Source organism: Chlamydotis macqueenii, chromosome 11 (assembly GCF_036417535.1).
Source record: "Chlamydotis macqueenii isolate bChlMac1 chromosome 11, bChlMac1.mat, whole genome shotgun sequence".
In the NCBI taxonomy this organism is placed as follows: Eukaryota; Metazoa; Chordata; class Aves; order Otidiformes; family Otididae; genus Chlamydotis; species Chlamydotis macqueenii.
The window spans coordinates 14,111,964-14,139,462 of record NC_141566.1 but is presented as its reverse complement, the minus strand read 5'-3'; the positions used below and the strand labels follow the sequence as shown (position 1 = coordinate 14,139,462).

The following is a 27,499-nucleotide window of genomic DNA, read 5'->3' as shown; positions in this document are numbered from 1 at the left end:
TCGCGGGCGGCTCCTGCCCCCCAGTGCCGGCTGCGGGCAGCGCCGTGCGCCCGCGGCCCGCCCGCTGCTCCCGCCCGCTCCCAGCCCGCGTTGGCTCGCCGGAAGCAGGGGGCTTGCAGCCGAACTTACTTTTAAACATCAGTTTAAACAAACAAAAACTCAACCAAACAACCAAAAAAATCGAAAACAAACCCAAAAACCCCACCAAACAAACAAACAAACAAACAAAAAACAACAACAAAAAAAACCCCGAAACCACTAAAACCTAACCCCCCCAGCCACAGAAACATCCCAAACGTGTGGGAGACAGGGACAAACTCCCCGTGGGCGTCAGCGGGTCTGTCCCCCCGTGCTGGCCGTGCCAGCTGCTCCCACGGCTGGTGACGGTGAGAGGCACCCCCAGCGCTCCCCTGCTCTTCTCTGGTCTCTCTGGTTTGCACTCACGTTTTACATCCCCATTTCTTGTGTAAACCTGACTTTTTGGGGGTGCAGGGTGAGGTCTGAGTGCTTCCCCTCCTCGCCAGAGTAACTTTTGGACCTTCTGGCAGCTTTCAGCTCAAAGGGCTCTTCCATGGATCTGCTCCTACGACCTTGTGAGGCTGGGAGATAGATGAGACCCATGACTGCGTCCAAGGAAAGGGATGACAGTGCATCTACCTGCCAAGGGGCAGTCAGGGAGCACACAGCACAAACCTGCATGAATCAAGACTTCATGCATTTTGGTGCTCACAGCCTCGTTCTTTGGCATGGAAAGTGCAACACCTTTCTCCCTGTCCACCCTCCGAGCTACGAAAACAAAATGTGAGAGGACCCCAAGTTCTCCCAAGGAGCTAGTTATCCTCCAGCATTCATAACTACAGACAGACGTGTCCGAGTTGCAGCTGGCAATAGCATCACCTCACAGTATCTTACTATCTGTAAACAAAGTGCAAGTAACAGCAGCGTCTGCTATGAATCTCAGTGTTTTTGACTTTTCCCAGAGCTCCATGTCCTGGAGACAAATGGCTACAGCTTTCCCCAGAAAGCAAAGCTTTTACCTTCCTTATTATTAAGAAAGAGCCAGGAACTCACCTGATTGCACCAAGAAGGCAAAGAAGCTGGGGGGGCGGGGGGGGAGATATTATGTCATCCATCTGTATTTGTGTTGCAGATCCTGATCAGTCAGTTTGGATTTGGAGCTTCTGGAGGTACAACATGATAAAGCTTTCAACTTTATCTGGATTTACCTTTAAAAATAGAAGCTTTTAAAAATTCTCCCCCATCTCCCCAAAGTGGAAGGTTTTACTCCTGCGACTAAGGATTCAAAACAGGACTACAACAGCAGCTTTCCTTAATTGTTTCTCTATCAGGCATTCAGAGGCATCTTGTAACAGTTCAGCAGCATAGCAACAGCATTAATTGTGTACCAGCTCCTGTAGAGGCCGCACACAACTAATTTATAACAGCAGCAGGGCCCTCGGTAGGAGGATCTGCTAACAAGTCTGTCCTTGGTATCACCAGCTCTGCACGCTTCAGAAACTGCTGCTTTTGTAAGCTTATTTCCCTTATCTGACCTAGCGAGGAAGAAAAGTGGAAAAACAGTTCACAAGTCAGGAGATTGATGTAACAGAAACACGTTTAGGAAAATCATTCAGAAAACACCTTCACTCTGTCATGTCTGTTTTTTAAACATGAAGTATCGTGGTTAGATTCCAGATCATTCAGAAAGACACTTTAATCCCATTACACGAGGAAAACTTGTCCCTTGCATGCTGGTGTTGAAGAGCTGGGTCAGTACAGACAGGAGGAAAAGCTGAAAGGCCAGGAGCAGCCGTGCCCAAGGGAGAGCACCCCGGGAGATGCCTGGGGAGGAATCTCAGGGCTGCAGCAAGTGGAGGGCAGCTGCCTCCAGTTCCCTGCCCTGGCCGGTCCATGGCGCAGGCCGAGCACAGTGGGATGTGTGCTGGCTCCTTGGCTGCTTCTCCGCTGATGGGGCTGGGAATGCTACTTCCGCTCCGAGTCAGCCGGCATTGCACCCCTTTCTGGGCTGCCTACCTGTGCCTGGGAGAGGGAAAACAGCTGGGCGAAGGTCCACTCTGCACTAGGGACAAAGCCCTCAGCTGGTCCCCCTTCCTAGTTCTTTACCAAAAAAAAAAAAAAAAAAAAAATTACATTTCCCAATACCAGGCAGGGTGTTGCATTTGCTCAAGAGGAAGCTGAGCTGTACAACAGCTGAGTCAGCTCCGGGTTGCGTAAACTACATCTCCGGCTCCCAAGGAGAGACATCCACTCTAATCCCAGCATTAGTAACATCCACAAATCCACATGGACCACCTCATTTTATGGTAAATTCCTAACCCTGGAGGTCTTCACATAAGTAAAATGAACACTACAAAACCCATGTGCATTAAGAGACTGCTATATAGCTCACCCACTTATAGATAAAATGAAAGGCTGTAGGTGTAAATTAGACCATTTAAAGACCAGTATCACGAAGCTGGGCCCTAGCAAGCTGAAAATCTCTTACTACTTACAGCGCGTCTTATGTGAGCACAACAGAGCCCTCAACTCTCTGGCTCCTGTTTCTTAGAGCACACTTCCCATTTTTATTCTACCTCAAGAGCACAGAAACAGAGAAAAAAAATTGCATTACATGCACTTTCAAAATTTTTTTTTCAAACATTTTTAAAATTACCATTGTCAAAACGGGTTGACGTGCATGCTGGCAGGGCTCTGCCTCCCCGCGTTCCCACCAGGCACTTGTACCATATTTGGTAGAGTAATGATGGGAGATGAGAGACCAGAAGGAAAAGCCTGGCTTGGCAGGCAGCAGACAATAAAGCCTGTTTTGTACAAGCTGTAATTTGTGGTCACTATCTTGGTGAGTACTGATGCCTTTCATTCACTCTGAGCACGCCCTTCCTCTGCCCTCCAGCCCTCACCCCACCAGGGACGGGCTGTGAACCAGGGCTTCCAGCACAACTGAGGGCATGAAAGCAACAGGCTAAAATGAGTCCTGATTAACAGGGGACAAAACAGACAAGAAAAGAGCCTTTGGATACCCTACCAGCTAAAGGAAGATAAAGTGCAGGCTCACAACCTGATGGGAAAGATCAGAATGAGCCCGCTGCAGTGAAGCTTGGTGCAATTTTTCATTTGTTCTTTTGTCTTTACAAAAAGGATTATATATAGCAAGAGCAAATTAACAAGCAAACAAACACACATCCAGATGAACAGGCTGCAGAACGTTCGGATCTAGCAGGTGTCTTCAGGTGGGCAGAGTCTTATTAATCCTGCAGCATGTAACGATCTAAACACGGATGCAACCCAAAACACAGGCAGTTTTCCTTTAGGCCTGTAGCACACAGAAGTCTTTAAAAACTGAAGGACAAACATCTTGTTTGTCTTCAGAAAGGAAGCATCCAAGAAATTATTGGTTCATTTGTCCAACTTTTATCCCTAGAGTAATTCTGGAACAAAGTGAACAGTATTTTTTTATCCCTTTCCCACATTGTTTACCAGTTATCAAGAACAGTTTGTGCCAAACCAGTGCAGTTTCCCTTTTTGACAGGCCTAATGTATGAGGCAACATCCCTCTAATCAGCTTGAGGAAATGTAACAGTTAATCACCGAGACGGATATACAGCTAGCTGAAAAAAACACCCAACCAAACACATTAAGGAGCATTGACCACCCAGCAGGAGAGTGAATGCTGCTGTTTCACAGGAGTCTGGCAGGTTAGCAGCTTTATTCAGCATTTTAAACAATTGGAGGCAATCAGATTATATCAATGGATAAATGGTTAGAAAGATGTCTGGGGACACAATTAGAGTATTAAAAAAAAAAAAGTAGCCATTTTCCAAATGGCACAGTAACACAAGTGACAAAAATGCAATTCAATAAAATTGTTAGAAGCAGTCCTCTCAGGCAGAAGAAATCAATTTTGCAGTAAGGAGTGACTGATAGGGCAGCAGCATTGCTAGAAGGCTCGGAAATTATAGAAAGTCACACACTGCGGAACAGCTATACGACAGCCCATTGCCACAGAAAGAAGCAGCTAGTCGCTCTGGACGAACGTGGAGAAAGAGAACTGAGAAACAAGTAAGGTCTCTGTTCTGCTGGCTTGGGGATGATGCAGTCTGGCTTAGATAGCAACATACTCAGGTCTAGATAAGACCAACAAGAATGATGAATTATTTAGAAAACATAATTTAGGAGGTTAAAAGGTGGAAGTTGAAAGAGTCTGCTTTTTTTTTTTTCAAAGCAGAAAAGAGCAGAGACAGAACTCAAGGCAGCATGATCAAAGTGCAACCATGCTAAACAACCATGGTCCCCAGTGATGGGAGGAAGGAGAAGGCAACTTAATTTGCAGTAAAATCAATTTAGGTCAGTAATTGGAGGAGTTTTCTAATTAAGGAGAATACAGCAGTGGGACAAAACATTTGGGAGACTCTTTCACTAGAGATTTTTTTAGAAGTTGGACAAACCTTCACCAAGAACACTCTATCCTGGCACTGCTCAGCAGAAAAGCACGGGGCAGGCAGTGCCCTGACAATTCTTCCAGCTCTATATAGGCTTTAATAAATGGAGGATCAATGCCATTTTACATACATCCCAGAAACAAACAAAAAAAAATAATTAATGTTACGCACCTAATAAAAATGACCTATTGTTTCCAAGGCTGCAGGATTTTTGCTCCAATCCAAGCTCAAACATATCAGCTTTTCTACCTTTTATTCCTCTTAGGAAAACAAGTCACAAGGTCTCGAATGTAATAAAGTGCTATGAAAATCAGTTGTGGAAAAATGTCAGCTCATGACTCTGCCTTAGTACCTGCTGGTCTCATCAGGGTTTTCTGCAGCTGAGTATTCTCCTAGAACATGATAGGATGTGAAGTTAAAATTAAATAGCGATACCCTGAATAACTTTCCCTGTAGCCAACTTTGACATTTGAAGGACTGAGCAGTTTCACACCTTTTGAGTACCTAGCTGGCATTTCTGAAGTTTCTACACTGACATTTTCTGTGAAGGAAGGAAACTAGTGAGGCTAAGAGGCTTTGAAATGCAGGATGGAGAAAGGCTCCAACAAGCAAACCAGATAAGACACGAGCTGATTTTGGTGCTCTCACTGCCATTGCCTAAAAAAATCACTAGATTTTGTTTCAACTTGCTACATTAAAACAGGTTCAGAAGTGGCAATGACATAGGTAAGTGCCTTAAAACCACCTCATTTCTGGGATTTCAGACTTTACAGAATTACACTGTACATGTGCAGAGAGCTCTGAGACAGCAATTCCTGACAGCATGGGATCTAATCGATCTTTCATTAGATCAATAGGAAAGGATGCCTGTTGCACACACCAATTTGTTCCTAACATGAAACACATTCTGTTGGGGTTTTTTTTGTTGTTGTTTTGGGGATTTATTTATTTATTTATTTAGCAGAGAAGATGTAGGGCCAGCTTTACTTTTAAAGCAAGACATTAGTTTAACTCCCAGTTCAAGCTCCTCTTAACTTTCGATCTAACTTCGTAAATTTTGTCCAGGTTCCAAAAAGTGGCAGCACCTGAGCTTAATGAAACCCATTTCTCACTAAGCTTTCAATCTCATCACGCTCTTAGCCAAGTCCATTTTTGCAGTTTGAGCCAAATTAGATAGAGGAAAACTTCAATGTAATAAGCCAAGAGTTTGATTCCTGGTTAACTGGAAAGCATCTATTTGTAGATGCTTTGTGCAAGAATCACTAATATCAAAATAATTGCAGTGAAAGCAAAACAAAGAGCAGAGAGTATTACTAGAATACACTGGCTGCTCTACAGCTTTGCAGTGACAGCTACAATCATCTTTCCCCGCCAAGTTACTACCTTCAGAAGGCTACTTGGCAATAACCAGAGCACAGCTGTAGAAGGGATGCTTTAGTGATAAACAACAGAAGGTTTACAAGCAAAGAGAAAGGATTTCATTAATCTAACCAATATAGCTGGAGAAAAGAGAGGAAAAAAAAAAACAAAAAAAAAAAACCTCCCCAAGAGTCATCAAGAAGCTTTCAGGCTCTTATGTGCTACAAACCTAAGGCAGAGTTTCCGGACCTTAAAAAAAAAAAAGTTTTCTCTCCTATGCCTCCCACCCAAACCCATATTGCTTTGCTGTGGTGATAGCGTGGATGTAGTTACATCAAACCGATCTAAAATCTCCTACTTTCACCATGATTCAACATAGCTAGCAGGAAACTCATCCAAATAGAGAGACTTTAATCTGATTTTGCATGTAGATGTTAAGTATTATCTAGAAACCACATTTCTACAGCTGGCAATATGAATGAGGGGGCTTGCTGCCACAAAGGTTTTTGCAAATATTGAGTAAAGCTGAAGTATTTGAGAATCATCTTGATGAACCTTCAATAACCCTGGTAGATCTGCTCCTCCCAGCCCCACTGTGCCTGTTCCTGGACCTGAAGAGCTCAGCTGCTGCCCGACCATGGTGCTGGGGTGAGGACAAAGGAGGGAAGTTTCTGCAGTGCCCTGACCATACCTGGGCTTCCACTCATATGCCTCTGCTCTTTCTTGGGTGAGGGGAAAACCCTCCAGAACCGAAAGTTGTCTTTTTTAAAAATGAAAAATAAATCAACATTTCCCTTCTAGGGGAAATTCTGAATATTTGAAGTTCCAATTCAGAACTAAGTTTATTGCATATTTTCCAGTGAATGGAAATACCCAGTCTATGAACAGTTCTACCTAGTGAGCACTGGAACACTATGGCTTACAATTCGGTTTGTTCATCTATTGACTCATTTAAAGCTATCCAACTATGTCATGGCATTCCTTGGTTTAAATAAATTAAAATTCACTCCCCCTCTTGTTTAATTTTTCTAGTATGCCAAATACAGAAAACTTAAATAATTTAACATAATGTATTAAAATAGGAAAAGGTCACTTATGAGAAGTGATCAAAATTATTATTACCACAAAAACCATAGAACTGGAAGAGAAAAATCCAAATGGACTTGCTTTTTAACTTTACAATTTATTTATTTACATTTGGGTCTAAGCAACTAGGTAATGGCTTTCATCAGTTTAGCAACCTGGCATATTCAATGACTTCAGCAGCTAACAAACATAAAATATTGGAGCTTCATTTTGTAAGGCTACAGCAACCTCAGTCAATTTCTAGTCTGAAAATTTATTAACTCTACAGCGTTACGAAAAAAACATTGCAAATATAAGAAGAATAGAGTGGCATTGAGTACACATGAGGTGACCACACAAGTCTTGTTCACAGCTCCATCTCAGTTTCATTACCCGAGCCAAAAAAATTACAGTTGTACCATTCCCCACTGATTGTGTGGCCCGAGTTTACTTTTGAAAGGGAAGATAGCAAAGCAACACTCTGTTTTTCTTCTCTAGGTTCTGCATGCCTCAAACATGGTTTCTCATTAAACCATTGCCATCTCTTCCACCTCAGTTTATTTTCTCAACCCAAGAATGAAATGTCATGCAATTATATTGAAAAATATTCAAACATATTTATTCATTCTCTAAACAAACTTACAGATCAAGTAACTGCAATGAAGAACAAACAAATGGTAGCAAAACTTGGAAAACTGCAAGCTAAAAAAAACCCCTAACCATAAACAAGACACATTAACGTTGCAAAATATACTCAGACACTTACTTTACATGCCAATACACAGGCTCAAGAAGTCCATCCATTAGGAAGTGTGTCAACTACAATTATTCGGGAAACAGAATTATCCAAAACATTTCTACATAGCGATCTAAACCATCCTCCACATTTAAGTCTTCCTTTTGGCTTTGCACCTTCCATCTGTTTTTTCCACTCCCTTGGCTTTATGAATTTGTTTGGTTGTTGTTGTTTTTCAACCAAATAAGCTTTGGTTTTACCACAAACACCAAAACAAAAGTAAAAAGAACTTAGGGTAAAGTACTGAGGATCACCTCCTAGACTGCTATACTGAAAGCCACAAAATTTTATATTAAACTGTTCTACTTATTTATCTTGAAATCATACATTTCTGTTTTCTAGTGGTCTATGATGAGCAACATTCTAGATGAGGTAGATTCGAGAAATATTTATATTGCCGTGATGATACAAATATTGCGGGGGAGAGGGAATGAAGTTGGCACAGGAATTTAACTACCCTTTCCCCCACACTATTCCTTTAACTCTGGAATATCAGATAGTGCTGCTAGCTGACTTTGTATAACCTGAGCTTTGTTTTATCTCACTGAAATCCCTGAGGCTTTATTCTTATTTTGTCTCATTAATCAATTTTTATGCCTTTTTTTTTTTTAGTCTGGTTGTAAGGAAATATTTAAGCTAATATGGTGCCTGCTTAGTTCTGCTACATTTCTCCTCCCCTTTCTACCATCAGTAATGAGAGGTAGATAAGAGATGTGGAGGAAACAGTATATTTAAGAGCTCAGTGGGGACTGGGGAAAGAATTGTATTTATTGAGAAGGAGGGAATACATAAGAAGGTAAAGGATGTAAATTTGTAGCTTAAAATCAAGCTCCGTTAGTTCTACTTCTCGCAGAACAGTATGTTCTAAAAATGTAGCATTTCATTTCAGATTTTTGACTGATTGGAGTCTGAGGACAGGGCTGAACTTTAAAAAGTTACTGGCTATAGAGTTTGTTCCTAGCAAACTTCTGAGGAGATCTCTGCTAAGACTGACTATATCCCTGACTAGTCTGCACTTACCTGGGAGGAGCAAGACATTCCTGAACACTAACTGTAAACAGCTTGCATGGATCCCTTTCTCCCCATTACATTAATTTCTGCTTCCAGCACAATCAAGGTACTGCTGTTAACACCCCAGCAGCATGGGGTAGAAACTAATGCTCAGAATTCAGAGCAGAGAAATGTCACAGTTGTGCCAGAAAACATCTGTTGAGCTTTGCTAGGTAAAGCAACCTCAAAACAAAACCATCAAAAAATGAACAAATCAATTCATGATTGTAAAAAAAAATTAAAAATTTAAAAAATAATAAAAAAAGGATAATCAAGCTGGTGCAGTAAAACACAGAAGAATTTTTTTTTTCAAGTCAAATCAGCACCTTGTTTTACATTGCTAAGCTCCTAGAGGGAAAGCTCAAATCACAGCCTCATCACTATAGAAAGAATAAAGCTTATCCTTTAGAAAGCAGGCCAAGGTTGTCATCCTGTCTTTCCCCAAATCTATCAGCTCAGCGGCAAGGATGGGTCTTGACATCTTTGAATTAATTTTGTTTTAGTGGTTTAGCACCTGCTAATCAATCTGACCACAGCTCCTTAGTCTCATGCATCCATTCTGGTAATTTTACTGGACAGACTGAGGATGACTCAGCTTCCAAAAATCAGGTGATTTCAGGCCAATATGGCCAAAGTATAATCACAATCTGGTGAGATACAGATATCTGCCACTGCACAACACAGGTAAAAAATTCTATTTATCATTTTAAACAAAGTATAATTAACCCAAGAAGCTAATGAAGGCGAAGTATCTGAGGACAGGCATTTGAAAGGATTAAAAAAGCCTTTTCTATGAATAGTCTGGATACCAGCTGGGAAGCAGAGAGGCTTTTCATACACATTTTTTAAGAAAAAATAACTCTCTTTTATGGGCTTTGACCAGGCCACAGCTGACACACATCAACCAGAAGCTTAAGAAGGTCAGTCCATAAACGGCCCATGCTCTGGCATTCTACCTGGCAGCAGCTCCATGTAGTAGCACTAATGAGCTATCTACTATAAACGAGCCTCATCTCACCTGCTGCAGAAGAGAGCCAAATAGTTCTGAGAAGTCAGTGCTGGCTCCAAAAAACCCATTTACAGTCTGAAGTAAGGCACAAACACTAGCACAAATGACACGTAATAGGGGAGAGCTGGCTGGAGCCAGAACGAGAGATGCTGCAATGCAGTCAGACCAAAGTTATGTACATGCTCATCTCGAATGCTCCAAGACGAGTATTTCTAGCAGAGGTGGAGGAATGGCCACTGTTAGTGATGTATCTTCTGAGCATCAGAGAAACACGGCTCAGAAAACTCAGGCCTCTTCACATCTACATTGTCACCTGAGGTACAGGAGCAGGAATGAAAGTTTCCTCATCTTTCACTGGTAAAGCAGAGTTTATCGGTTTTCTTTTTCAGAATTAACGTACTCCGGAGTTTCTGTCAAAATTAAAGAATGAATTTCTTCTTCCTTAATTAACTTGTCATAAGTATTCACAGAATCATCCTTCGCACAGCTCTGAAAGTGAACAACAACATTTTTAACAGTGCTTCTTCGCGGTGAGCATTGTTTTCTTAGCCCAGTAAGGCAGACCCATTTCACAACGCATAGGCTATATTACGGTGAAAAAAACAAGGTAGCTCAGTTAGGTTTGTTTAGAAATAAGACTTTCCATAATGAGTACTATGTTTATTTTTCCTGAAATAAGGGCCCATAGCATGTCTTTCATCAACCAAAGCCTGAAGCAGCTATACTTAGTTTTGTTCTTTTGCCAATGAGAAGCTAAACGTCCAGATTTACTTCATAGTTAACTGATTGTGATAAAAGTAAAAGCACTAAAAATAAAAATTTCTGGAAGTCAAATATGGACAGATTATTCAGCATCATAAATATGAGCAACTAGCAGAGAAAGACTTGAATGTTCAGAAGAAGTAGTTTGGTGGAGTTGCAAAAACAAACAAACAACAAACAAAAAAACCCCACAAACCAAACCCAAAACAGATTTAAGTGACTAGCAGTCTGTGAAATAACAGAATAATGCAATTCTATTAACATATCTAGAAAAGTATATGCAATTTAAAGTAAAAAAATTCCCTCTCAGCTTTGGGCAATTGTTTCTGAACAACTCTTATTATTGTAAATACTTACATATAAACAGTTGGTTTTAAGATAAACATAGATATTAGGAAAAAGAAAATTGGAAGCTTACAGATTCCAGTTCAACAGATTAGTTGGCCCAACTGCTTCCTACTAACCTGGGAATCCTCATTCTGCTCTCCAAACATGCGCTTAAGAATTTCTCTAGGGTCCGGAACTGGTGGAAGAATTAGTATCTTAAGCCTTGAGAAAATTAAAGAGAAAAGCTTTAGATAAAAGATGTATTAATTTAGAATTCACCATTTCAATGTTATTCTTGGATGTGGTAAAGAAAGTCCGTGGAGTTAGTTTTGACATCACTGGCCAGCTTTCATTCTCTGCAACTGTAGCCTATTTCTCATTTTTACTCCCCAAATGGAAAGTAAATGGGAATATTCAAACAGATAGATTCTAAATAACTTTCACGGTTGACAAAGACAGCAGCAAAAGTAGACTTAAAAAAAAATCTAGTAAAATATACTTTATATATAAGCTTAAGCAATTAAGTTGAAATTCAAAATTAAAGAGAAGGGATGTAATACCTGTGCAAGAAGAATCTAACTGTAAGCAGATATAAGCAATGTTACTCACGTGCAACCAGAGCACGTATACAGTCCACAACCTAATTCTAATGACTGAGGCACAACAGTGCTGTCATTTTTGTTACACATGGCATGCTACTAATAAAACTGATGCTATTGAAACATCATGGACAGTTACATGGAAGAGAGATGAATTGTAACGCAAGTCAAAGACCAGTCAGAATTAGTAGATTGTAAATAAAAGGAGCTTGTTATTTACCTTTTTAGATAAACTAGTAGAATTATCATAGATACTGCTACTATTAATGGAACGGTGATTATTAAAACAAAATAGAATGTAGAGTCTGTCTTCTCACCTGGAAAACAAAACAAAACAAAAAAAAAATCATAGAAACTTAGGCATGTTTTGGGAGGCTTTTTAGGAATAATGACAACAAATTAATTCTCTAATTAACTCACAGACTGAATGATTTTCAAATACACAAGCACTTCCATAGGCAAGAACTCATTTTGCAAAGCTTGCTATTATAACGTAGATACATTTGGCAAGAAAATTAAAACGCAAGACTCAGGGCTAAAAACCTGACAGGACTGGAAAGGGATTGTTGCACAGCTATATGGATGGCAACCTCATCAACATAAACAGCAGTACAGGCAGTAATTGATAGCACTGCTGAAGGACTAGAACTCTCTTACCCTCTTTTCACGCAAAATTAAACAGATCCATAGGAAGATGATCTTTGACTCCCATTTATTTAGCAGACAAAAGGTATTAGACGCTTTACAGATGAACAATAAAGTGTAACAAATTGCAGGAACAATATTTCTCACCAATACTCTTTTCTTCACTCCAGTCACTAGAGAGCTTGCTGCTGTAACACTCGGGCTTTGGTTTTGCTCTCACTTTGAAGACGTACTTCATATTCGGATCAACACTAGGAATTGATGTAAAATTATTTCCAACCTAAGGTAAAAAGAAAAGCTAATTCGCTTTGTTCAATTACCAATTCTCAGTCATTTACAAGCCTATTTTCATTGTGCAGTTAATGTATTCTGAATGTTTTGATGGAAGATCTTTTTATGAATACTGAACTTAATAAAAAAAGGACATGGTAGCATTTAACCAGCACAGACTGCCTAAATAGAGATTCCAAAGCTAAGATTTAATCTTATTAACTGCTACATCTATCATCCCGCATTTGGCATCGATGATTAAACTAAAACTCAGTGTCTGGAACAGTGGTGGGTTGGTTTTTTTTTGAGAAACATCTGTGATTTACGCTGCCTTCCCCTCTCTGCCAGGGCAGAAATGTTGATCCAACTTGGACCATACCAAACTCTTCTGTGATACCTCTACAGAGACACACAAACGCACTAGCTGGGATCGAATTTAACTTATTTTTGATCCAAAATGCTGAGGAATGCTGATATTATTCAAGTTTGCTAAATTGGAGGACAAACAGCTAAATATGCTCCACAGGAGCAGACTGCTGCCTTACTTTCAAATTTATCGTGTTGTTTACCATTCTGATCAAACAGTACAGACAGTTTGGCTATACATATACAGCCATGAGTATATCCAGACACTGAACTCAATGCTTTTTATAGGTAGACTAAAATCAGTGTATCTAAGAGCACACCCCTTCTTCTTTCCTCCCCATCTTCAGTCTTTTTATCCCCTTGCTTTTCTGTATGATATTCTGTGTTCTTGTGTACAGCAGCAATTAATTTTGCTTTATGGTAATCAAGTCACATCATTCAAGAACAAGGCAGTCATCTGATGGAGCGAAGACCAATGACAGGAAAACCCAACTCCAACAGACCAAAATCCTGTACCACTGAGAAGCAAACAGGTACACGCACCGCAGTGTATAAATGTTTAGTTCAGTATATACTTTTTTATCAGCCTGTTTTGCACATTACTGTTTGCTGTGACAAATGATGGCAAGGATTCAAGACTTGTCTTGTATGGATATTACTAACAGAAACCTACTGTACAGGAGAAAAATCTTATGTCCGCACAACACTTCCAGCTAGTGCACCAGACCCGTTCATATGCAGCATATATAATTTTTCATTTTTAAACAGCAAATATTTGAGTTACTGTGAATATCAACAAAAATTATAAAAGATACATAGGGGAAAAAAAAATCAGTTAACTGTAAGTAATTAAAGGTTACTTTAATTATCTGAGCGGTGTCCAAATCACCATTGTGATATTCAACTTCATAAAATAAACAGTTTCCTGGGAAGGTGTTCGATTCACTCCATTCTATATATACTTCATCATTAATCTTTGACAGTGTAACTCTTCTTGGTGTAGCAGGTTTTACTGAAATGCAAAATGGAAGAATTAGTTAAAAATTGTATTTCACTGGTAACAAAAGTGGTTAGAATTCCTGTATTGCACAATATTACACTTATATCAGTTTAGGAGCGGAAAGAGGAAAAAGTTAGCACCAAACAGTAAAAAAAAAAAAAAAAAAAAAAAAAAAAAAGAATAAAAACGACAAAATAATAAGAGTAGAAATGAGTTGAAAATAAGAAAAATTAAAAAAAAAAAAAAAACCAAACAAACCCAAACACCAAACATTCACCCCTCAAAACCTAAACCCTGTCTATGTAACTCCTAAATCAAAGATCAACAGAAAAGAGAACATCTAACCATGTTGTCCCATCCACAGCTTATGAGTTGCAAGCTTCTCAAACATAATGATACACTAGCAAACTTATTTTTTAAATTATTTTTTATAATATGGTGTTAATCTTACCAAGAGTAGTAGGATTTTTATTTGCACACAGAGGCCTAATTTCTTCAGAATCATCTGTAATCAAAATACTTATAGCTGGGTAAGTATTGATGACTTTTGGGAAGCTAAGATTAAAAATGCATTCAAAGATTCCTTGGTCCACAGAATAGTTGTTGCACTTCTTACGGTTTTTCAAACCATCAAACCTATAGGAATAAAAATATTTTTTTTAAAAACTTCAAAAGCATAGGACAGCAAGGGGCAAGCCTGTTTTTAAACCTGTAACAAATTCTAAAGACTAATCTTGTACTAAAGCTGTTCTATAGCATATATAGAAGTGAAGCTAAGCAAAGTAAGAAGCTTCTCATTTATTTCAAGCTTTAGAATGAATGTTATTTCTGTAAAGAGTGTAGCAGAAAGAGTTTGCTTTATATCCAAGCACCAAATAGTACAGCTGCTTTCAGCTTTGGTTCACATTTTCTCCATGGGAAAATAGTTTCAGGGAAAAAAAAAATATTTAGGAAGTAAACTAGTTTGGATCACTTCCCATCAACAGAATTTCACTTCTGAGATAGAAGGAGCTGTTCAGTCTCCTTCAGCAACGCCTCGGGTATCGTGGCTCTTGCATGAGACGGTTGAGTTTCACTTATTGCCTGCATTTGCTTTTCAAGATGTCAGTATTCACTTCCAATAACAGAGAACCTTCTTCCTTGCTTCTCTTTGCTCCCCAAATGTATTAAATTATTTCTTTTAAAGTGATACGGAGTAAATCAGAGTTTTGTTTAGGAGCACAATAGAAGTGACTTCCCCTACTTCACATCGCAATATGTAAGAGCTGAGGAAGCCAAAATAGTCTGTCCTGTTTTCAGGACAGACCTCTTTTTTATCCCCGCTTCTCACCTCCCCGCCCTGGAGATGAGGAAGACAGGAGGCATTCAGAGCAGACAGCACTGTGCTGACCTGCTCTCATAAGCCTCCGTTGCGTGTCACTGTGCACTGACTGGATTCGTTTGTTCTAAGCTAATGTCATACTCATGTTCACTTTGGATGAAAAGATCTGATTTTAGAGGAATATATCAACGGAGAACACAAAACAGAAACAAGCAATAATTTTTCAGGTCATTGTTCAGTCATTTCTGGGGGGAAAAAGAACCAAAACAAAATGAAGACAAAAAAAACCCAAACACACAACCAAAACCAAACCTTCACCTGCATTACAGAAAATGTATCTTTCAGTCCAAAAGTCAAGTACTTCCTTAATTTTCAGCTTTAAAACAACAAAAAGAAAAACCCACTCTTTTTCTTTCCAAGCAGCATGAATCAAAACACTTTGCTGTCACTGCAGCTTCATCTTTAATTAAAACTAAGAGGTAAGCTGAAAATATATAGCTCTAATTAAGCATTATTCCAGTAAGTATCCATATACTCAGAAATACAGATCTTCAATGCCTCATTGGTACCGCTTTTGTAATAAAGAAAAAAATTTATTTGAGTAACAGTTTAGAGACAAAAGAGTACTCTCTGCATTTAACTAAAGCAGCAAGTTTTCTGCTGTTTGCAGAAAATCGAACAGTTAGCTCGTGAGGCTGCCACTGGAGAGGAAGAAGAACAATTTTATTAAGTCAGTTCAGGCAAGAAACCAAGCTGATTTAAAACTACAATAAGGGGCGTTCAGAAAGAAAAATTAAATATTTCTACAGAAGCAAATGCCATCTGGTATTTCACAAGCCCCGTCATCGTGCAGAAGTATGCCTAGATTAGAGTGCACAGATCTTGCTGCCAAGTTTTTGCTCACACCACAACTCTGTTCCTTTGGAACAAGAGACTATTTATGGCAGTCAGCTGGCAAGCAGGGATGATGATAAAAAGATGTTCTTCATAACTTTCAAGGTGAATCAGTTATTCATGACACTGAAGATACAAACAAAACTACTGCTAAGTGTTATTAATGCTTTCATACCATTTTCCAATGATTTAAGAGCTGACATACACATTATTGAGTGATTCTGACTTAAATGGCCCATGTTTGTTGGGCTGCAAAGAAAGCAATATATTGGTCTAGCTCAATTCTTAATTCTTCTCTCTTTGAATCCACAATTAGAAAAAAATTAGAGAGCAATAGCAGTTATTTTAAAACGGGCTACAGAGGCAGACATTATACTTGTATCAACTTCCAAAAAAGACTCAGCAACAGCAACCTCTTGTCCCTTCAGCAGTGAAGTTTTCTGTTGGACAGGACCCAAAACTAACTTGTACACAGTGCACTGGGATCTTTCAAAGCAACAGGAAGCAGAGAAGTAAAATGTGTACGGTAAAACTAAAGATTAGGGCTAAAGCACTTGAGTTGGAAATAAGAAGTTTGTACGAACCAGTAGAATAACGTATAATTGGTATCACTGCTTGCATTCTCCCCAGGACGCCATGTACAAACCATGTACTCTAAATTGTGCCAAACACAGCTCAGGTCAACAGCAGCAGTACCCGGCATACCTGCAAGGCAAGTTGGAACAGTGTCTTAAAATGTATTTTCCCCAGTTTCCAGAAGTAAAACGTCCCTCTTTACATAACTGAAATTATCTGGAAGGCAAAGACGGGTTACCTCTCAGCCTGCACTGCCCGGCTCAGAACAGCCAACAATGAATTCCAGTTGTTTATTGCTTGCAATAGCTGAAATCTCAGCAGGGCAACTTCTAAATGCAAGCTAATCTCAACAGTGATCTCGGTTTCCACCACATCTGAATTACTACTTAGAGTTACCTAATGCTAAGGACAAGGTGTTGAGTCAGGAAAGTATTTTGTTCTGTTAAACTACAGATACTTCAAAAAGGAGTTGAAGTAAATGGCAATTACAGTGATAGCACTTAGCTCTGTTACAGTTATTAGAGCCATCAATGTTAAGCCATCAGCTTATCAATGTTAGAGCCATCAGGAGGTTCCTGGAATGCGTGGATGACAACTTCCTCCTGCAGGCAATAGAGGAGCCGACAAGGAGGGGTGCCATGCTCGACCTTGTGCTCACCAACAGGGAGGGGCTGGTGGGGGATGTGAAACTGATGGACAGCCTTGGCTGCAGTGACCATGATGCGGTGGAGTTCAAGATCCACGGGGCGGCAAGGAAACTGCACAGTAAGCTCTCTGCCCTAGATTTCAGGAAGGTGGACTTCGGCCTCTTCAGGAACCTCATGGGCAAAGTGCCATGGGAGGCGGCCCTGGAGGGAAGAGGGGCCCAGGAAAGTTGGTCCATATTCAAGGAGCACCTCCTCCAAGCTCAGCAGAGGTGCATCCCGATGAAGAAAAAGTCGGGCAAAAAGGCCAGGTGGCCAGCGTGGATGAGCAAGGAGCTCCTGGACCAACTGAAAGTGAAGAGGGAAGCCTATAGAGGGTGGAAGCTGGGACAGGTAGCCTGGGAGGACTACCGAGTGACTGTGCGAGCAGCCAGGGATAGGGTGAGGAAGGCTAAAGCCCTGATGGAATCGAATCTGGCCAGGGATATAAAAAGTAACAAGAAAAGCTTTTACAGGTATGTAGGGGACAAAAGAAAATCCAAGGAGAATGTAGGCCCCCTCCGGAAGGTAACGGGTGTCGTGGTTACCCGGGATGTGGAGAAGGCTGAGGTACTCAATGACTTTTTTGCCTCAGTCTTCACTGATAAGAACTCTTGTCTCCCCACCCAAGCTGTGGAAGGCACAGGCAGGGACTGCAAGGATGAAGAACCGCCCACAGCGCTCGAAGAGCAGGTTCGAGATCATTTAAGGAACTTGAAGGTGCACAAGTCCATGGGGCCTGATGAGATCCATCCGCACGTCCTGAGGGAACTGGCGGACGAAGTTGCCAAGCCACTGGCCATCGTATTTGAGAAATCGTGGCGGTCTGGTGAGGTCCCCGATGACTGGAAGAGAGGAAACATAACCCCCATTTTTAAAAAGGGGAGTAAGGAAGACCCGGGCAACTACAGGCCGGTCAGCCTCACGTCTGTGCCTGGGAAGGTCATGGAGCAGATTCTCCTGGAAACCATGCTAAGGCACATGGAGAGCAAGGAGGTGGTTGGTGACAGCCAACATGGCTTCACCAAGGGCAGATCGTGCCTGACCAATTTGGTGGCCTTTTATGACGGGGTAACAGCATCGGTGGACAAGGGACGGGCAACGGATATCATCTACCTGGACTTGTGCAAGGCATTTGACACTGTCCCGCATGACATCCTTCTCTCTAAACTAGAGAGGCATGGGTTCGATGGATGGACCACTCGGTGGATAAGGAGTTGGCTGGATGGCCGCACTCAGAGAGTGGTGGTCAACGGCTCAATGTCCAAGTGGAGACCGGTCACCAGTGGCGTCCCTCAGGGGTCCGTGTTGGGCCTGGCCCTGTTCAACATCTTTGTCAGTGACATGGACAGTAGGATAGAGTACACCCTCAGCAAGTTCGACGATGACACCAAGCTGTGTGGTGCCGTCGACTCGCTGGAAGGGAGGGATGCCATCCAGAGGGACCTGGACAGGCTGGAGAGGTGGGCCCGTGCCAACCTCATGAAGTTCAACCAGGCCAAGTGTAAGGTCCTGCATCTGGGTTGTGGCAATCCCAAGCACAAATACAGGCTGGGCGGGGAATGGATTGAGAGCAGCCCTGAGGAGAAAGACCTGGGAGTGTTGGTAGACGAGAGGTTCAACATGAGTGGGCAATGCGCCCTTGCGGCCCAGAAGGCCAACCGCATCCTGGGCTGCATCAAGAGGAGCGTGGCCAGCAGGTCGAGGGAGGGGATTCTCCCCCTCTACTCTGCCCTGGTGAGACCCCACCTGCAGTACTGCGTCCAGTTCTGGAGTCCCCAACACAAGAAGGACATGGACCAGTTGGAGAAGGTCCAGAGGAGGGCCACAAAGATGATCAGAGGGCTGGAGCACCTCTCCTATGAGGACAGGCTGAGATTGTTGGGGCTGTTCAGCCTGGAGAAGAGGAGGCTCCGGGGAGACCTGATAGCGGTCTTCCAATACCTCAAGGGGGCCTACAGGAAAGATAGGGAGAAGCTGTTCAGTAGGGCCTGTTGTGATAGAACAAGGGGTAATGGGTTTAAATTAGAAGGAGGTAGGTTTAGATTAGATATTAGAAAAAAATTTTTTACAATGAGAGTTGTAGAGCACTGGAACAGGTTGCCCAGAGAGGTGGTGGATGCCCCATCCCTGGAATCGTTCAAGGCCAGGCTGGATGAGGCTCTGAGCAACCTGATCTAGTCAGGGATGTCCCTGCTTCTTGCAGGGGGGTTGGACTAGATGACCGTTGAAGGTCCCTTCCAACTCTAACTATTCTATGATTCTATGATTCTAATAAGCAGCAGTTAATTATATCATCTTCTCCAGATACAACATTAGTTTTTCAGTATTCTGAATACGGAAATACCTGTAGATCCTAAACACAGACAAAAGCAAGACTGGGGTAAGTTGAATTTTTAATTGCGACCCATATACCTCTAGACATTCAACTTCAATATATTGAAAACCCAAATTACAAACTATAAATACGAATGAGTACATAGCAATTGTGAATAGAGACATCAATATATGTCCCAGACAGAGCAATTACTTTCATGGTCAATCTCACATTTTTGTACGGTACAAGTTCTATAGACTGTATTATCATATTACAGCGTATTAGATATTTTTTCTTTTGGCATGTTGCAACATCTCCAAGAACTAAAACCAAACAAACTATTAATTTTATCAGCAGTCCAGACTTTTATGAATAACAAACCCCAAACTACCTTCATTTCCAAGATTGCACTCTCCCTGAAGTAGCGACTCTCTAACAGTACAGGAGAATTAAATATTCCAAAAAGTATTAAAAAAATATTTTAACTGCAAACAGACTTTTAAAAGCCCCAACCTGTGTAATACATGCTGTCCTAACGATCTGCTTCCCTGATTTTCCAGAATACTCTACTGACAGACTTGCAGACATGCCTGATAACGTCTCAGATTCTCCCATCCACACGTGGTTTTCACCCCCGCTTCTGGGTCAGACAGACTTCTATCACTCAAGGCAAGGGGGTCTATTTCCTTACTGTACCCCCTAACTTCCAGCATCCAGCAGAACACATTAGTCCTTAAAATCTGCTTCCTAAAAATTTTACTATGTACCCCTGGTTTTATTTAGTGAGGGGGGGGACTATGCTGGCAGCTTCTGTAGGAAACTGCTAGAAGTTTCCCCTTTGTTCAGTGGACTCGGCCGGGCCTAGGGCGGACCCGCTGCTGGCCAAGGCCGAGCCAATTGGTAGCAGAATGTCCTGTGATAACACCTCTGCGATAACGTATTTAAGAAGCGGAAAACAGGAGGGGGGAAAAAAGAGAAGATGTGAAGAAGCTGAGCAGGGGCAGAGAGGGGGAGGCGCGAGCCTTGTGGGCCTTGCAGCCCTCACCCTCTGGCCTCCCGCCAGGCAGCCGACTGGGCCCGACTCGGCCCGGCCTGGCTGCAAGAAGTGGAGAGGAGATGAGATGTGAAGAGAACCTGAGAGGTGTCTGCCAGCCTGTTGTGAAGAATCTCTTGTGAGAGGAACGGCTGCAGATGCCAAGCTCAGTGAAGAAGGAGGGGGAGCAGTAATGCTGCTCCTGGCAGAGATTCCCCTGCAGCCCGTGGTGCAGCCCATGGTGGAGCAGGCTGTGTCCCTGCAGCCCATGGAGGCCCACGGAGGAGCAGGGATTCACCCGCAGCCCGTGTAGGACCCCACGTCGGGGCAGGGGAGGAATATGAGGAGTTCTTCCCCCGACAAGGAAGGAGCAGCGTAAAGTGACGTGTGATGAACTGACCATAACCCCCATTCCCTCTTCCCTCCTGTGCCACTCAGGGGGGGAAGGAGGTAGAGATAATGTTAAGCCTGGGAAGAGGGAGGGGTGGGGGGAGGTTATCTTGTTCTCTGTCTCATTATCCTGCTTTGGTTTTAATAATAAACAAATAGTTTTCCCCAAGTCCAATCTGTTTTGCCCATAATGGTAACTTTAAAGATCTCTCCCTCTCCTTATCTCAAACCTTGAGCCTTTTTTCTCATATTATCTCTCCCTATTCCCTTGGAGGGTGGGGGGAGCAAGAGAGAGACTGTGTACTCTGATCCCAATTGGGGCTAAACTATGACAACCCCTTATTTCCAGATGTAAAGAAAAAAAACCTATTTTTTTCCTCTATGCATCTTGCTATGCACAGCTTTGTAGACCTCTCATCTCTTTTGAAAAAGAGAGAATCCTACCATAATTATTTAATTAAGTCACTTATTTATTCAACGAGTTGTTAAATTTGCTAGTTTCAACCCTCTAACATTTACAAATGTAGGGTTATTCTAGGGACTTATGCTTGTACAGAAAAATAATACAAAATAAATTTAGATATTAGTAATGAACTCAGCATGCTTAATACAACCTAAGACATAACTTATGTCACAACTACAGCACGCAGGATCAAAAGGAATGACAGGAATCATATCGTTGTCTTGGAACAGCATTTAAATTTTACAAGCTTGCCCATAAGGATTTAAGCATCAGAAGACTCCAGCTGCGTTTAGACATAGTGTCATTGTTCTGTTTAAGGTCTATCAATTGACCTAGCCTTTGTGGTTGGTATCTCCATATTTCTCTGACTATTTCTACAATATTTTGTTAAAACAGCAGAGAAAACAAGGCTGTGTCTCCTCAGCCCAAGAGAGGTACGTCTGTCTTGGGTGTGGCTGCTGCCTGTGTTACCTTGTGGCACAAGGGAGGTCTCCACCCATCGGCTGGGTTTGGTGGTGTTATCATACTTGCATTCACTTCTCACTTTGAAACGCATTTCCTCATTCAAGAACATATCTGTCACACGGAAGCGATTCTTACTCCATCTCTGCGTTTAGATGAGGGGGAACAAAACCAGAAGAGATGACACATCATATCAGACTCATGGGAATGACTATTCATGTAAGAATACATTACAGCCCCTCGGAAAGGCTGCAACTCAAAGCCAAATGAAATGCATGCCTGACAACACTGGAAGCCTCAGCATCACTTAGCTTTTCTTTTTCCCCATCGGGCACACTCAGAACTCACCAAAGGAAAACTTCTCTTACTCCCTTCACCTACAGACATGGGCAATGGCCGGCCATACAGAGATAAAGGAACAACTGTAATGTGGGGGAAAATGGTCCTACAGTCAGTCTTCATGCATAATGCAAAATAAGCATGTTTATACTACAGCTATATAAACAGGAACTTCCAGATGTAACCTTCATCTTTCTGTGTGTGTGCACATGAGCATGTGATAAACATTTGGAGACATAACCAAGAATCAATGAGAAGAGCTGGCATGCATTTAAGCAGCAAAGGAAAACAATTATTAAAAAAAAAATCCATAAATGGTTATTAAATACAGTAACACCACATCAGGCCCAAGTGTCCATGAACTTCCATTTTCAGAAGATAATCGGTGTTTGTGTGAGAAAAAGGCTTTCCCTTTTCTCAAACACTTTCTTGAGCATCATTTATTGAGCTAGGGGGATGTCTTACTTAACTGGAAACAGAATGAAAAAAAAAAAAAAAAACCAAACAACCAAACCAACCAAAACCCACCAAAACCTCTCAACTTTGTTATGACCAAAGAATTGTGTAACCACTTGTGTATATATTTAAAAAAAAAAAGGTACTAATGAGCAATGAACAGACTATATTCTACCAGCTGTAATGCAAAAAGATGCAGACAGATGATAGGCAGTCTGGTTCATCCTGTCATGTGAAACCACTGTCCCACAGCTCTTTCACGGCTGCTGACCTTAACATCTGTTAGACCTTTCCACAAACTCATTCAGCTCATTAACCAAGCAGACTTTCAAATTATTAATTTGTTAATGAACCCATCAGAACAGGTAAATAGGTTTCTGCTGAGCTGGCAAGTTCAAGTGGCTCATCTAAAGGTCCACTGAAGAAGAGAAGGGGGTGTCAAAAAAGAAATATCCCCCTTTTAGCAGCGTTAAATCATTAAGTCAGCGCAGCTGTTTGCTGGCCTTACTTCAAGTCCAGGATATCTTCGAGCTCTCAGAAAGTACGGCACTCACCATGAAGAGGCCACTGTAAACGCTAGGCCATAAAACAGTAATAGGGCTCAACAGAAAGGCATTGTATCAATTTTAACCATATCTGAAGTAGCTGCACTGCTGACCTCAGAGTCAGTGCGTGTTCAAGACTTCAAATTCTGATGGTTTGGAATTACAACAGACTATCCTGTTGGCAATAAGTTGTTAAAATATTTCTGCTACAGCCCCTTGAGTACCGTGGCAATACTGCTGCCAGTCCTGACCAAAGAGCTGTTAGTCCACACCAAGGATCACATCTGGGCTGCAAACCGTCTAACACAGAAATAAAAACAAAAGCCCAAAACAAGGAAGTTTTATAATTTCTGCTCCAGGGAACAAACGTCTTTCATGTTGTATGCATAACACAACCCCCAGGGATAACTGTAAGCACAGGTGCTGAGACAGGGCAATCGTGAGATATGTTAGTACTTACCTCCAGCAGACACTGTACTGCCAAATCACAACTACACCAAGGTGAGCACACCTCTTTCTTAAACTGAGCTCCAAGTGAAGGAGATTACCCTTTGCAAATCGCCATTTAAGTCTTAATGATGTAGACTGCCCTGGATATATTTTATTTTTTCTAGAAAGCTGCACAGGCAAAGACTGAAACAAGTATTTTCACATTATTATCATTGTACTTCTGTGTTAGCAGTAGCAGCTCAATTATCAGAGAGCGACAGACAGATTTTTCAGATCTGAATATCCCACATTCTGGTATGACTAATTTTTGAGGTTTCGATTCAATGACAAGAATTAAAGGCTATATTCAAATTGTATTTATATAGGTATATATGCATACAGACACACAGTTTTATCACAATAAGACATTTACTGGAGCACAGCAGAGTTTAAAGAGATGATGCACTTACTGTTTTGTCCTGAGGGATCCCATCAACAACAATGTTGCTGGAATACTCCAGGTCGCAGCTACTGCTGATGTTCTCTGGGGGGTTCCACGTCCAATTCAGGGTGCAGATTTGGACAAATGAGTACTTCAGGTTGGATGGAGGTGGAAGAACTTTTGCTCCTAAAAGAAAGAAGTTATCGGTTATAACAGCCCTGTTGGTTCACATGTTACCATTATTAATACTGACAGATTTTTAACTCTCCAATAGAAATGAACACAGAAGACTTTTCAACTTCGTCAGCTCGTATTTGCTATCAGATAAGCTACTGCCCACTAAATAGCTTCTACTATTCCTGTTATCTCAGTCCATTAATCATTTAAATAATTACAAGAACACCCCCCTCACCCCCCCCAAAAAAAAGAATATTAAAAGCAATTTTTAAGAAATTGCAGCATGCAACAATGTAGTGGCTGTGGTAATGGAACCTATGCTTGTGAAGGGAAGATGAGTCTCATTTTTCAGTTCTTTTTTTGCTGTGAATTACGCATGTTGAATCTTTAGTAAAAACAGTATATACATTCTGTGGAGGAATTAACACTTTTGCCTACCCAAAAAATATCTATCAATGAAGTTTCAGAGAGAAAACTTTAAAAAGACAAGTGATTACATCTTGCAAGGAGCAACTGTACCACAATTTAGCCCAATCCAAGCAAAAACAAGACTGTTAAAAAAAAAAAAAGCAACAAAGAAACCACAATGCTTTTTCAATTACTCACCTATTAAACTTGCTCACTGTGCCAGAGTGCAGCATTAGAAAACCAGTGCGGGACAAACAGTAATTTACTGCTGGCTGCACTTCAGCAGTACAGTTTCTCTCCTCCTCAAAAAGCAAGACAGAAGCAGAGGAAGAGCAACGACTCAGACAGTTGCTGGGATAAATTCATTTGTGCATTGACCCTTCCTCACAGCTTGAACGTCATATTAGAAAACAAAGAAGGGAAACATGGCAGAAAATAGAAAACTTCCAGGAAAAATTCAAGGATGTGTCACACTCCTATTACCAATGGGTAATTCCCTAAGAAAATGAAAGTGATTTTTTTTTTTTTTTTTTTTTACTTTTAAAGGGCTACTGTCACATGTACTATGAGAAGATATTAAACAAGAGGCCAAGTAAGTCTGCTTCTCAAGGGTATCTACAGATATCATCACTGAGGCACCACCACCTATTTGTCTGTGGATAGAAAGTACCCTTGTTACGCAGTAGTTTCACAAACAGTTCAAACTGTTATCAACTGGTGCTGCAGGACTTGCTCGTCCCACAAAACCAGGTTCAACTTACCCCAGCATTTGGGGGAGCACACAGAGAAAGGGCGGAATAATTCCCCCGAGATCAGTTTTCCCCATCCACGCCATGGTGCAACCCTGTTTCCTTCTGCTAGCACAAGGAAGAGTGCAGTTGGAAAGGCAAAACAGCAAGAATTCTGCTCAATGCCTCCATGACACCATTATCTTTGATTTCCCAAGAGCCAGAGCTGCCAAAGCTTCAAGAAAAATTCATCAGACTCTGGGACCTTTCTCAGCCCTTTGCATAGTTAAAGGACAGGCAACAGTAGAGATCAGACATCATCACCCTCTGTGTGTCTGCGTGTACGTGCAGATACTGTGTGCTCGCACAGAAAAATAATTACTAGGATTTACTGTTTTGGTCTGAATATGCTTAGCTTTTTTGAATATTTCAAACTTCTGGGATTTTTGTTTGTTTGTCTGTTCAGTTTTACAGCTGACCTTGGGAACAGAGAAGATTGTATTTTTGTAAGAACAAAAATTTGTCTCCTCCAAGAAAACTGAACCTAGCCAGAATATATTTGCTTATTACCTGTTCCACTAACAAAAACTTATCATGGGTTTTAGGAACAGCATTGAGGGCTTACGTGCGCAAATATTGAGTCCTTTGAATCACATAAAAAAATAAATATATTTAAATATTCAACAAGACTACAGAGCTCCAAGCATTCTGTTTTTTCGTGATCACACTTTTTATTACCTACAAAAGCCACAAACCATTTCAAGAAATAGTGTCATCCCTGATCGGTGTTCTGAAGTTCTATGCATTTCTTTTTACTAGGTTTGATTAGAAGTTAATAGCACTTAAGCTTGCAGATTTCTAACCACGCAAAGTAAGAACTGGGAATATTCAAGGTTAGTAAATGAATAAACTGTATTAGCATAAAAAGTTTAAATCTAGGAGGTTTTAGATTATTCTATACAAATTCTGAATCTCGTGCTTTAATGTTGCATTCAGGTGAAGATTTGCTTTTCCTCATAGACTTGGCCAGTCTCATACTTCTGTTGTACAAAATACACATACAGTCTAATACTTTTGTTATTAAAATCTCATCACTACAGCAATTTAGCAGAACAACTCAAAGACCAACTATGAAACATTGGCAAGACTTTTTTTTTTTTTTTACTTAAAAACCAAAAACCACAGCGATGCTTCTAAAAAAAATAAAAGCGCAGCAGTGACCAGCAATTAGCTGAGGCAATCCTACAAAGAAAACATTTTATTTCTAAAAGCCATGACGTAGAAACATCAACAAATACTTTGCATCAAGTATCGGAAAATTGTAAAACATACTTTGTGTTATTTAGTCCTCCTGTGTTTTCTTAAGGTGTTTTTTTTTTTTTTTCCCCAGTTCTAAAACGATTGTAGCCAGTGTAAAAATAACAATTCTCTACTGTTTGCAACTGCATTTTTGCATAGCACTAGGAAAGACAGAATTAACACGGCTTCGAGCCCCCGTTCTTAAGAAACCCTCTCGGACACAGGCTCCCCTTTCCTGCTGCGAAACGCTCGTGCTTCCCACAGCGGGGAAACGAAAAGGAACAACGGCAAAGGCACCGGGCGCGGCCCCGGCCACGGAACGGCTCGGGCCCGGGGACCCGCGCTGAGACAGGCGGGGGGCTCCTGCCCGCGGGCCTGAGGGCAGAGACAGCCCGGGAACGGGAGACGGGGCTCGGCGGAGTAGGGGCAAGAGCAGATTTTTAAGCATCCCGGATCCTCTGCCCGGTGAGGGACAGGGCGCAGTACGGCACTGCTCTTGCACATAGCACAGCACGCACCGAGCCCCCAGCCCAGCGGGCAGCACAGCTCCCGCCGCCGCCCGACCCACGCGCGGAAAGGGCCCCGCAGCCGCTGCCCCGCGGGTGCCCCGGCCCCGGCTCCGGCTCTGCCACCGGGGCGAGCCCAGCCTGGCCCAGCCCGGTGGTCCCACTCCTCGCCGCCCCTGCCCCTTCCCCTTCCCGCTCCTACCTGCCGCGGTTCCCGCCGCCGCCGCCCAGCAAACGGCGAGGAGAAGCCGGCACCGCAGCCGGACAGCAGCTGGACCCATGCCTCCGGCCACCCAAGCGCGGCCCCTCGCTCGCACTTCCCG

The 27,499-nt window shown here is 41.8% G+C and overlaps 1 protein-coding gene across 2 annotated transcripts; it reads right to left on the bottom strand.

Annotated features, from left to right (window-relative positions):
* Nucleotides 1-996: 996 nt before the first annotated feature.
* Nucleotides 997-27,499, bottom strand: IL13RA1 (interleukin 13 receptor subunit alpha 1). 2 transcript variants are annotated; one of them, XR_015259755.1, is made up of 11 exons: nt 27,379-27,499; nt 24,087-24,244; nt 21,857-21,992; nt 16,508-16,628; nt 14,160-14,344; nt 13,569-13,720; nt 12,220-12,352; nt 11,648-11,744; nt 10,966-11,050; nt 1,407-1,553; nt 997-1,181 (listed from the first exon to the last, which is right to left on the bottom strand). XR_015259755.1 is itself a non-coding variant. In XM_086756632.1 (10 exons), the coding sequence occupies exons 1-10, from the start codon at nt 27,455-27,457 to the stop codon at nt 10,109-10,111; spliced, it is 1,266 nt and encodes a 421-aa protein (XP_086612758.1). In that variant the 5' UTR covers nt 27,458-27,499; the 3' UTR covers nt 6,849-10,108. The 2 variants fall into 2 exon arrangements, 1 of the variants encoding a protein (XP_086612758.1); XM_086756632.1 differs by lacking the exons at nt 997-1,181; nt 1,407-1,553 and adding an exon at nt 6,849-10,228.